Raw genomic sequence first — 13,611 nt, forward strand, 5'->3', positions numbered from 1 at the left:
TCATGAATCAAATGCACCGCCGATTGACTTACAAATTAACTAAAACGTGCCGCTTGAGTTATCCCCAAATTTTGATTATGCTTTCAAACCATGTGAGCACAAAACCACGGATGAATGACCACCACCTTAGAAGACCGGTTGTAATCTATCCACCCAACATAATTTCTCTTAAGTGTGTTTACTTTGAGGGAGTAAGGCTCTAGAATAGAAATGAATATGAGTAATTCTTATTCTAACCATTTGATTGCAAGAAGTTTCATTCTCATTCTAATTTCAAAAAAATATAAGAATACTCCAATCCTTGAAAATCTAATCCCAATTCTTATTCTAAATATTCAAATTTCATTTTGATTCCGGTTCCAACCATGAACCAAATATATTGAAGAATATGGTTATTCTAATTTTCTTTCTAATCCATCCCAATTTTGATTCAGATTTTAAGTTGAATAGTCAATCAAATGCACCATAAGCCACAAACGCATGGTCTCCACCGTAGATGACAGGTGCCAACACGTCATATGGTCCACACCGAGTTATATGTGGATGTAGTTTCAAAACTGGACAACTCATTAAATTAACCCTTTGGAATCTCTAGAAAAGGAGACCAATTCTTTCGTTGACCCTGCAGAGATCGGTGCAGAACGGCAAGACCAAATTGAAACCAACCACAGCATGACACAAACCAAATCTGAACGTTAGCAGCCTGGCATCGCACAAGGAGATCCACGCTGCACCGATTTGCTGTGACTCACCGAACAGCGGATCAGCCCGTATGTGTGATCTTTCCCCGTCAAAGCATAAGATAGAACCAAATGGCCCATATGTCCGTTTCCGCTGGGCGTTAGAGACAAGGCAGTGGGTTTCCCACTTGCCCGATCGCCGTCGTAGTACAGTCACACCCCTTGCAAGATTTTTTCGCGCAGGCCCTCAACCACGTATTCCCCTCCTCCATGGGACTGGTGCGTTTGAGAAGTTATAATGAAGTGTGAGACAAGACCTTCGAAAAATCAATAGCACCGAGCACCAATAACAAGCAATAGAAGTTGATATGGAGAGAGAAATTTCACTTCGGTTCAGTCGGTGCATGGATGTGATGTCTCGGACGTGGCTGATCTTTGGTTATGATCTATCCGAATTACTTTCCCAACTACCCCAACCTCATATTTTTAATAAATTTTATTTTTGAACTGCTACCCAAATTGCGCGGGCTAGAGAATCCATGATCACTGAGATAATAAATAAATATCATCAGATACAACAAAAGATAACAAACATATCTCGCACAGAAGATAACAAATACATGTTACCAGATAAGATATGAGATAACAATCATATCTCACTAAATAAAACAGGAGATGCGCCCCATAAGATAAAGAATAACAATCTGATTCTCCTTCCTCCTCATGCATCACAGTTTGTATCTATAAATAAAGATCTATAGGAGACCTCTAAATATACTCTCAATGCTCCCACATTCACTCATTCCCTGCTTCTGATTTTTTGACTTGAATGTCAGAGAGTCTCCATCAGAGCCAATTTTGATTAGGGATTTATTTTGCAAATTCAATCATCGTTTGTTAGTACTAGCCACATCTATTCTCCAACCTAGCCGATCTCAAGAGACCAGTGGCAATAGATTCATCACCACCAACAAGACTATTTCTTACTAATCTATAAGCCATAAGTAATTTCTACATAAATCATAAACAATTCAAGTAAATTCCATCCAATTTTGAGCTTTCAGTAGACCATCCAAAATCATGTTTAGAAGAATCATTTGGCCGCTGATTAAATACATAACTGATATGATATCAAAAGAGATGCTCTTGATACACAATGCTATCACAAGCCACCCTAATATTGCTTTCCCTAGTTGAAAGGATACTTCTATTAACAATTTTATGAATACTATTAAAAACTAAATATTCTTCAACCAAACCATAAGTACAGCCACATTTCGACGGTCACTTGAAGCTATCTAGCAACGCAATTGCTAAGGTTGCCCTATGGGAAGGTAAGAACACGGATGAAAGGGTTGGGAAGGTAAATTCGCTGGGGGTAGTTCGACCGCGACGTCAACGGGCCGGTCCTCCCCGCCATGGGGGCGGCTGACCAATACATATCCCCATTCCATGGTCTTCTCTCTTTTTGGGTTTAAGTTCCATGGTTTTCTCTTCGTCGCAGAAAAAAGCCCATGGTCTCCTCGTCCACCAATTAATATTAATTTCTGAGGGTATAAGAAGCCAGCAGCTTCATCAAAACGCTAAACCATGGCTCCTCTTCCGGTTCCCATCCTTATCCTCTCCGTCCTCCTCCTCCTCAGCTTCCATCCACCAGCCAAAGCCCAAAAGCTGATTAATTACTTCTCCGCTGCTAATTCCCCCTGGTTTCCCTCAAACAACAGCATCCTCGTCTCCCCGAAACAAACCTTCGCTGCCGGCTTCATCAACTCCTCTTCCGACAGCTACTTCTTCGGGGTGTGGGTCCAACAGTCATCTAATAAAACTGTGGTCTGGTCTCTGAACCGCCCCAGACCGGTCGGCAACTCATCTTGCCTCGCCATCTCCCCCTCCGGCGTCCTCTCCCTTAATGACTCCTCCGGCAGCAATCTCTGGAAGAAAGCCGTCGGAGGTTCCCGGCTGGTCCTCCAAGAGACCGGCGAGCTGCGCTTCGGCAAGTGGACCAGCTTTGACTCCCCCACCGACACCGTCCTCACCAACCAGCCGCTACCTCCGAACCGTACAACGCTGAGATCCGGCAACTACCAGCTCGTAAACGCAACGAGCCTCGTCTTCAATGGCGCCGACACATTCTGGGCGGCGACCGACGTCATCCGCAACCTCTCATCCGACGGGCACCTGCTCATGGACAATGCGCAAAATTACATCATGGCAGACATGGGACTGTCGGTGCTCCGAAGGCTTACTCTGGACGTCGACGGCAACCTCAGGGTCTATAGCCTTGGAAGGCACGGCCAGTGGGACGTGGTCTGGCAGGCGATCCTGGAGCTCTGCACCATCCATGGCACCTGCGGGGTCAATGCCATCTGCGAGCCCCTCGGGTCGAACGGCACAACCTGCTCCTGCCCACCGGGCTACGAAAAGTCCAGCAACCTCAGGGACTGCCAAAGGAAAATACCAAGCCTGGTGCAGAGCCAATTTTTGCGGCTGGACTTTGTGAGCTTCCGTGACCGGCCCGGCACGGACGACCCGAAACCGACACCGCTCAATTTAGAGACCTGCAAGTCGAGATGCCTGGACAACGCCAGCTGCGTCGCGTTCAGCTACAAATATACCGGCCAGCAGGATTGCGTCATCCTCCACAACCAGCTCATCGATGGGTACTGGTCGCCGGCGACGGAGCTCGCAACATTCCTCCGGGTGTCGAGCTCTGAGACAGACGTGTCCAACTTCACGGCGATGATTTCCATGATCGAGACGGTGTGCCCGGTCCGGGTCAGCCTCCCCGTCCCTCCCAAGGCGTCCAAGACCACCGCCAGGAACGTGTCAATTATTGCCACCCTGTTCACCCTGGAGCTCCTTGCCGGGATACTGTCCTTCTGGGCCTTCCTTCGCAAGTACTCCAAGTACAGGGACATGGCCCGGACCTTCGGGTTGGAACTCCTGCCCGGAGGAGGGCCCAAGCGGTTCTCCTATGCCGAGCTGAAGGCCGCCACCAATGACTTCTCCAATGTGATCGGCAGCGGCGGGTACGGCGTGGTCTACAAGGGGCAGCTCCCGGACCGCCGTGTTATCGCCGTCAAGCGCCTCAGGAACGTCGGCGGTGGCGAAGCGGAATTCTGGGCCGAGGTCACCATCATTGCGAGGATGCACCACCTGAACCTTGTCCGCATGTGGGGCTTCTGCGCCGAGAAGGAGCAGCGGATGCTCGTCTATGAGTACATCCCCAATGGCTCCCTCGACAAATTCCTCTTTCCCAATGAAGAAGTATTGGGCGATGACACGACCGAGGAGTCGAAGAAGCGGCTCATCACTCCAAGGCCTCTTCTTGACTGGAACATCAGGTACAGGATTGCACTTGGAGTGGCCAGAGCGATTGCTTACCTTCATGAAGAGTGCCTCGAGTGGGTTCTGCACTGTGACATCAAGCCGGGGAACATACTGCTTGAGGACGACTTCTGCCCGAAGGTATCGGACTTTGGCCTCTCAAAGCTGACCAACAAGAAGGACAAGGTGACCATGTCTCGGATCCGAGGAACCAGAGGATACCTGGCTCCAGAGTGGGTGATCCATAGGGAGCCGATCACTGCGAAGGCCGATGTCTATAGCTTTGGCATGGTGCTACTGGAAATTGTGACGGGGGTCAGGAACAGCGGATTCCGGCGATCTTCGCTGGAAAGCGAGGACTGGTACTTCCCCAAGTGGGCATTTGAGAAGGTGTATATGGAGCGGAAGGTGGAAGATATTCTGGACTCCCGAATAGCGGACAGTTACGATGATCGAATGCATTTCGAGTTGGTGGAACGCATGGTGAAGACAGCAATATGGTGCTTGCAGGATCGAGCAGAGATGAGGCCTTCCATGGGGAAGGTGGCAAAGATGCTGGAGGGGACGGTGGAGATTACGGAACCAGTGAGGCCAGCTATTTTCTGCGTCCCAGAGGAGAAAGCTCCATCAGAACTATGAGAATCCATCTGTGTAGAAGAAATGGATGGAATTCTGGAATTAAATGAATGGCTATAAAGGAGAACTGGTTATGCTATGATCTGAAATGAATTCAGAGTTTGGAATTATATTCAGCCCCCGAAACTGGGCTCTGTTATGTATAATTATATTTCAGTGGGTAAGTCTGTTTCAGTAGATTGTAGTAGTTTGGAATAATATTCAGAGTAGCCAGAAAACTGGGCTATGTTATGTATAATTATATTTCAGTGGGTAATTCTGTTTCAGTAGATTGTAGTATTTTGGAATAATATTCAGAGTATCCAGAAAACTGGGGTATGTTATGTATAATTATATTTCAGTGGGTCATTCTGTTTCAGTAGATTGTACTGCAATGCATTTGAACTTTCTTGTAGGACTGGCCTGAAATTTTATAGCATTCTGCAAGCAAAATTGCTACTAATGAAAAAGAATTGAAACTGAAGGCATATTAAGATAACAGCCGTCTTACCAGATTGTTAGGCATATTTTAGTCAGAAAAAACGATTAAGATAAAGAAGCACATCTGAGATAGCAGAAGTTCTAGATTGCCAGCATGACACTCGAAGAAAGCAACACTTAAAGAGGACATTTTAATTTGCTCTTGGTTCCTATCTAGGTCCTCTAAAATGTTCCCTCAAATCGCTTCTTTGACGTCGGTCCAAGACTTCCACATGCCCCCAGCTGCTATATACACTTCAACCAGGTTCCAACATCCCACCCTAGCCTGAGGCTGCACAAGGGTTTCTTGCTTAGTTTTTCGAAATGAAAGAAAAGATCGTGCGGAGCCTGACATGAAGACCAAGTGTTAGCAAGTGCTTGTCTGTCAAACCACTCCACTATATATAATATTCATGAAGTTTTGCACGTTAGATTGGTTACTGGTAGGAGGATTCATGAAGATTTGCAAGGAAGATTGGTTACTGGCAAGAGGGAGAGAGAAAAGAAACACTGAAGACCGCAAACCAACCATAGCAAGTTTGTGGCCGGTACAAGACCAAGGGGGAAAACAACTAAGACATGGCAGAATCATAGAGCAAAGTCAGGCCCTCCCAAAATTAGCAGCAGCTTTTTCTTTTTTTAAAAAAAAAATGTTTGAAAGAGAGGCAAAAGGCACCCTGCTTTTGAAGAGAAAGATTACAAGTGTGTACAAAATTAGCAGCAGCCATTATAGACAAACATTAACTGGCAGCTTACCACATTTTAAGTCGAGGAAAGCACCAATCGCTCTTCTAAGGTATAATCCAAACAAATTTTGTTTGCTAAATCCCAGCAATTACCAGTGAAGGAATCAAGGCGTTATAGACACATTGCTAAATGCTGCACATGTGCAAACTAAAGGATGAACACAGCATTTCCCTTGCTGCACCAGTAATTGCACCCTGAACATCCAAATCGCCTTGAGAGATTCACCACTTATGAGCAAATTACTAAAGGAACTATTGTTTGCTACAAATGATTGGAGGTCTACCTAACCAGAAATAACATCTGCAGTATTTCAATCCATCACCCACTCTGAACCGGATCCCGTGCCAATCGGCCAAAGGTACAAGTAGGTACGCCTCCATACCAAACTGTAGCAGGCCTAAACCAACATGGAAATGAGGGATAAAGCGGAAAGGATAAGAGAGAGATAAAGAGAGAAGGGAGGGAGGGAAAGGAAGGTCAGTAGAGATTGAGAGCAGAGAGAGGAGAAGGGAGAGAAAAAGAGGGAGGGGAAGGCAGCAAGAGGACCTCTGGATGGCCTAAAACAGTCCGTGGCCGCCGTGGGTTCCAAACAGGAGGTATTTTTTAAAAAAGCCAATATCCAGTGAAGCCGTATTTTGAACCCATAGTAGCTGTAGGCTATTTTAGATTGTCTGGCAGCCACTCGGCGGCCTCTCCATCACCTTCCCCTCCCTCCTTCTCTCCCTTCTCTCTCTCTTCTTTCGTTTCACGAAGGCTTCAGCGGGCCACCATCGGCCTTTTCCTTCCCCTTCTCTCTCTCTCTCTTCCTCTCTTTCTTTCTCTCTCACTTCGTTTTCGCTGGCTTTTTAAATCGAACGTCTAAACCACACCAATTAGCTGTTGGTACGGTTTGGTATATCTCGAATTATTTGGTTAAGAACAGTTCGGCAAACTCTATTTCAACCTATGACAGTTAGTGACTAGAAGTTACTAGATGGCACAACTCTCTTGGAATCACTTCCAACCTCAATCATTTCTGCATGCAAGTTCTCAGGTATCTAAAATCTAGCAAGGACAACTCCAACAACATCAATGGAATCAAACCCAACATAGATTTGAGCAGCTATCATGAAAAAATATTTCACCTAGAACTTGATCATTGGAAAAGCTTCTGATCAATGTCAGCTTATTAACTCATCTGGAAGAGTTTCGATATCTACCGCTCACCAGCTCAACAGTTCTGATCAAATTTTCATGAACTATAAGCGATACAGAAAAAGAAAAGGGTAGAAAAAGCACAGGGTGAACAAGATAGAGAGGTAGGAGAGCATGGTCATGGAGACAAACCCCAGGAAAATGGCTAAATCCACTTTAGTTGATTTTAGATCAAATCAACCTTAAAGCGTAATGGACTGATAGTTCTTGATTTTTTTTTTCTTTTTTAATTCAATCAGGCCTTACAACCACCAACCAGAGAGCAACTATCAAATGTTTCTTAGCTATGCCTATGTTTAAGTCCTCGTGAACAGCAGCTGTGGCATCCGACTTTGCCCCTTTTAGTGCCTCATACACAACCCATCTCAGGGCACTTGTAACAACGCACCACCATCAGCACCGTATGAAACACTTGTAACCTTCCTCAATAGAAGGTTATTCACACTATAAAATCCACGGCAGACATGGTCAGTTGGGTCCTCAATGTCTCACCTTCTATCAACAGTTAAATGAGTGAAAGGAACCACTGTTAGTTACAAACTTAAAAAATGTTGTTGCCTATATACACAACACTTCTTTCTTCTTCTCCCTAATGTCCACAACTGGATCAAAGCATGTATCTCAGTTAAATTTTTCACAGCTCCTTCCCTGACTTCTTGTAATTACATGCATTACCAGTGTGCATCTGCACTTCACACTTTCCTTCAAGCTCTAACATTGCTCACGGAATCAAGCTGACAACATATTTGTGAACTAGGATCCAAGGGACTAGTGAAAATCAGTCTTCCTACTGCAGGGATCAAGGTAGCAACTGACGCCACCCACTTTGAGGGGATGTTGACTATGACGAAAAACTCAATACTAAGCACTGACTGAAGCATGAAGGGAAGCAAGATATCCAAAATAGAGGCTTGCCTTTTGTTTTTTCAATAGAGCTGGCATCTTAGGACACTGATGATCATTTTGAATCATAAGGGAAGGGTAAGGTCAAGCTGATCATTCAGATTCTCTTTCCTGTAATTCTTTATATCATTCAGAGATAATGGAGAGATTTGTATACTTTGATTTCAGCCTTAAAAACTATGGTAGGTAAAAATAACTCATTTAACACAGTGTATAGTCAATAAGAGGGCTTGCATCTAGAACCCTTTTAAGAATGCCTACTCAAAAAGAGTATCAAGATGGCAATTTAAAATTTTCATAATAAAATAAAAGCATCAACTTTATTTGCACATGACTCCTGCTAGTCTAAATATTTGTACGTCTTGCACCAGTATAAATGCTGAGTCTTTTAAAGAGGTATTTTGCAGAACTAATACCTGGTAAATTAAAACATGTCCATAAAATAGCGATAGCACTTCTTAATTAAAATAGGCCAAAAATAAGAGGATGTTAATTCACAGGCATGAGTCTCCGGCATTTGTATTAGACTGGGTTTTTTAACCAATGACCTGCTAGAGTTCTCATGCAGTCCAAACGCATGATGTGTAAACATTAGCGCACCTACAAAGCCGCTACAGACATTGATTCTTGAGAACATGGGCAACAGTTTCTGAAACCAAAATATAGAAGTACCGGTGATGTTTTTAGTGACACTGAGAAGTTGAAAATTTCTAGACCTACCTTGTTTTGAGGATTGGCAACCACTATTTAACCTCAACTGCTTAAGATACAAAATTTTGCATGGACTATTTGCTTTATATCAGCTGTTCAAATAGCAAGAGAAACATTGTTAACAATAAAAATGTTAAAAAAAAATATTTTTTCCTTTTGCAAGGAGAAATATCTAGACTGAAACATTTCATCTCAGAAATGTTAGATAATGCAAAATTTAGTAACATTTATTCAGCTTTGAGTACAAGAGATTGACGCATAGTATTTCACAGAACTGAGATACAAAATAATCCATCATCTTCATAAATACAGTACTAAAAGCTACCATAATAATAAGTAATTAAGCACTCAAACAGGTTCAAAACTACATGAACTTCACAGAAGGCATATATAACATCCATCATCTTTAACTATTTGTCGTAGTATATAAGACTATTTAAATATTGAATAATAACCTTTAGGTACAGAAAAGTATGCTGATAGCAATATCATTATAGAAATATTTAAGCAGTTGAGGGGTTTTGTTTTTTATTAAAAAAAAGAAGTAAATGCAGGAGGACCTGCTAGGCAGAAAATTAGTTTTGGATGCAGTGCCTCATCCAATTGATTGTGACCACTGAGATATTTTCTGGTTCATAAGAAGTTGAGGAGGTTGGACAACACAAATTACAAACTTCGAAATAACAAAATTTACCATCTTGTTGTGATATGGGAGTACCATAATCATGCTATGATTATCCAATCATTTGAGAGATTCCATTCTTTAGCTGCTCCAAAACTGTAGGTCTCATCTCTTCATTCCAAAACTTAGCATTAGAAAGTCCCGGTCCAGATAACCAGATCAACTTTTTTCCGCCATGATGAATAGCCATGGAGTGAAGCATTATGGTTTCTTTTCAGAGAGGTTGGGAAAAACACAATCTCATTGTGTCTCCATGCATATGTTTTTTACTTTCGTTCGATGGAAGTGTTGGAACATGGAAATCAGATGGCTTCCATAATATAACAGCCATTCTTTCTTCAATCATGAGGATCCTCATCAATTAGATGTAGCAATATGCAAAAGGTGCATTACCATCAACTTACAGCTAATTATGAAGGTAGACTTGCTTGAAGAAAGCAATGAGAATTCTAATGTGGTGCTGATTGCATCAAACTACCAAGGACAATTTATTACTATCATGATCCATTGAAGCACATAAATCATTATGTTACTATTGTTAGTTATTCTGCGTGCAATAGTTATTGCAAAAATTTTTATTAAAGCCGACCAAAAATGTAAAAAAATAGCTGATATAACTTGCTTGGTCAATTGAATTAATAAATTTCCATATTAAGTGTGTATCATACAGTACCAACAGTAGTAAAAATAAAAAAATAATTAAAAAAATAATTAAAAAAAAACAGAAGAAGAAGCTAAACTTATAAGAGTGACTACGTTAAATCAACCAAAAATCTGACTCATTGCTGACTTGTGAGAAAATATTTCTAGTTTGAATGCTCAAAATGATCATTAAGAAGAGAATAATCAAGAAAAGTTGGTGTCTCATGAAAAATTTGATTGAGCAGCATTGCCAGATGATCATTTGGGTGTGCAGAGGTAGGAATATTTGGTCCTGAATTATCAAGGATAATATCATAGATGTAGGTGTTAAAGACCATGTATCTATACATGATGTGCCATAACAAACTTCATAAGTTGTAGCTAGCATAACCTCCACTATTAACAGAATTTGGGGGGCATATACTGCTAGCCAATAAAACTGCTCGCAGTTCTTAGAATTGAATGCACAATTAGTTGTTACCCTAGACTTGATAGAATCATAATCTGGCCATATCTCTATCTTAATAAAGTCAAAGGAATCCAAGCCTGCTAAAATATAGTCGAGGCAAGGCTTGAGACCGAAATATAAAGGCAATAGAGTAAGCTTGCCTTTGACTTGATACAAGAATAAACCGGCTGGAGATCAAGTTAATGCCAGATGAAGGTTTTGTTAAAATGGGCATGATTTCAGTAAAATTAAAATTGATAAAGTACAAGCATAAAAATTGAGACTGTTTCTAGGCTTCAGGAAGGACACAGCTATGGAAGATTGTCAGACAAAAAATATAGCAGTGGAGAGGTTTTGATGTAAACAAACAATGAAGTTGCAGAATCGGAGGAAAGCTGATAGCCAAAGTACATGGTCTTTGGCTTTCTTGGGAGACAATTGCTTCTCTGTCCAGTTATCTGCTACCGAACCAATCCAGAGAGGACATCTGAAAAATAGACAGAAATTACAGTTAGAAGCATTTCAGGGTTATAGGTGTTGAAGCGAGTTAGCTTGATGAAAAAGGGTTTAAGGTGAAAGCATTAGGTCTAAGGTCAAAGTGACAGTATGCATAATAAGTAAAATAAGATCAGAGGTCAGTGTAGGTTTTTAAGGGTTTTAACACTGGCTACTGTAGACTTAAGTATACACATCTAAAACCAGATCTAGGTGATCATAGAAAACTAAGAAATGAGGTGGTGAAAGAAACAAGAGGAAACAGGGTAAGGAGACATAATGCACGAGCATGTTCAACAAATTCTGATCTTAAAGATCCACAATCATACAATAGCTGACCTCATATTAAAGATGCAGGGGCTGGCCACTTACTAAGGGAATTGAATCTTTTAACAGCTCCCGAAGGAAAAAGAGCAAAGGGACAAAAGTCAAAAGATTATATGATATCTAACTCCTACAAAAGATGTGCATAGTCTCTAAATTTAACAAATGCATGTGCAAAACTTAAAATGGCCAAAGCTTGTATCTTCCAGCTTCAGTTCAACACAAATTTGGAGAAGGACAACCTTGGACTCCTACTAATGAATGCTGGAAGTGACACCTATGCATTAGCATTAGCCATCTCAATTTTAGTGGCCTAGAGATACTGTATAAAACTAGCATAGGAGATTGTACCATCTATCAGACTCAAACCATGTTTATGAACATTGCAACCTTGGGATGCAACAAAGATGTCCATTTCCATAAAGTAGATTATTGATGGCTTATGGAAGCAACACTATTGAAGAGCAGTATGAAGCCTGAGGTAACTCACAATGATAAGATGGCACATTGTTCATTGTATTGGCCTTATGAGAATGTATACTGAAAAGCTAAAAGTATTTCATTGGGGAGATGGTTTCTATTCTCAGAGTGAAGAGGCAAAGTGAGGACTAGTCACTCGGTTTTGCAGCCTACAAAAGTTCTCAAAATTTTTTGTATTATCTGCAATGTGGCTACAACATATACAATTTGTAGAGCAATGTGGCTAAGAAGGCTCGAAGGGTTCTACCATCTCCAAGATTAGTCAACTATCATGTACCTGGACTACAGAGGAACTGTATTAGTTGCTGAAAATCCGGGGTAGCACAAGGGAAACAATAGCACCAATTTCTACTTAAGGGATTATGTGAAGCCAAAATCAGTATAATTCCATATACAAAGTTCAGTTAACAAATGGTAAAGTTATTCACTGCAGCCCTCCCAACTAATGTATTCAGAAAGTGAAGATTAATATTTGGCACTTTGGCAACAAGTGGCTTCAGATTCAAGGGCCCGTGCTAGAAGTACAAACAAGTTTCAAGTCTAGACTTACAGCTTTAAGAAGTTTGGATCGCACATTATAAAATCAACGTGAGAAGCTTTAAAATTAAGTGTTGCAGCTCCCATAAGGCTAAAATGACATTAAGATTTTGACAGTTTAGGGTGTTATTCAGGGAGTCAGCTCCAAGTCCCGGAGCATTAAACTTATCTCCAGAACTGAGCATAAGAAAGATGAAGTTGTAGTGAGAGCCATAACAGCTCTTGTATTTCAGGACAATAAAATTTTCTAGCCAGTAAACTCCAGGAAAAGAAGTAAGTTTTCAGTGATACTCTATTCAAACGTAGAAACCTTATGAATCTTTCTCGTTTGTCATATTTTGCGTGCGTTGGTTTAATCCCATACAAAATAGTAGCGTACCAAGCCAACTCCCCTTGTCATCCATGTCCTTGAACCCTAAGCGTCAAAGTCTTCATACCCTAAAATCAGATCAACAATTTCAGTTAATTCATAGATTATCTACCTTTAAATTTATAATCTTTTTCATCTCCCCTAGTGGATCTTCTTTTCCTTATTCATCATCACAGCTATACAAGATCCATAACCAAAACCACATAATATGGTTAACCATGCATATTACCTTTTATCATAACTTCAATCAAATACACAATGAGATTGGATGAACAAACAGCTTTGTATGTTAGATATGCACCTGAATTTAAGGAAGAAACTCACATATGTTAGAAATGTCTTCAAAACATAGTCATCTGTCAGCTTTGCAGAGACTTTCAGCATAGAGTATGCTGGACAAAACAAGAAGACATTACAAGCAAAACAGAGTAAAATAATTGAAACAGGAAATCCATCGTCCTAGACGACTCACCTCGGGACGACGAGACTCCTACACGACAGAGCTAGGATTCTTGACATTACAAGCCTTTTTCGAAAGCTTTGATCCATATACTGCACTCGACGTTGGCATCGTCAATAAAAAGGCGCAACTATTCTTTTAGGGAAAAAAGGTTGATAGCTATTAGGTGTGAGTAAGCGAAGATAGAACTGAAGATGCTTGATAGAATGAATGTAATTAAAGAAAAAACTGTACCTTTGATTTCTTGCTCTTGCGATCTCATTGGAAGATACCGGAGGGTTAGGACCGGTGACCAGGACGGAATGATACCAATTGAAAAAAACAGATCTAAAATTTTAGGGTTAGATGTCAAAATTTTTTTTAAGATTAGATAGTAAAAAAATAAAATAAATTAAAATTTATTTTATAAAATTAAAAAAAATTTTAATTTAAAATTTTATTATATAATTATTATATAATATTAAATTAAAAATTAAAATATAAAGAGTAAGAATTATATGTTGATCATATTAATAT

General features: G+C 41.0%; 1 protein-coding gene across 1 annotated transcript; it reads left to right on the plus strand.

Moving 5' to 3' along the window:
* Window positions 1-2,063: 2,063 nt before the first annotated feature.
* Window positions 2,064-4,973, plus strand: LOC105048476 (G-type lectin S-receptor-like serine/threonine-protein kinase At1g34300). Its single transcript, XM_010927781.4, has one exon. It carries the CDS (start codon window positions 2,271-2,273, stop codon window positions 4,644-4,646), a length of 2,376 nt encoding a protein of 791 aa, XP_010926083.1. The 5' UTR covers window positions 2,064-2,270; the 3' UTR covers window positions 4,647-4,973.
* The last annotated feature ends 8,638 nt before the right edge of the window (window positions 4,974-13,611 follow it).

The sequence above is a fragment of the Elaeis guineensis genome, chromosome 7 (assembly GCF_000442705.2).
Source record: "Elaeis guineensis isolate ETL-2024a chromosome 7, EG11, whole genome shotgun sequence".
NCBI lineage: Eukaryota > Viridiplantae > Streptophyta > Magnoliopsida > Arecales > Arecaceae > Elaeis > Elaeis guineensis.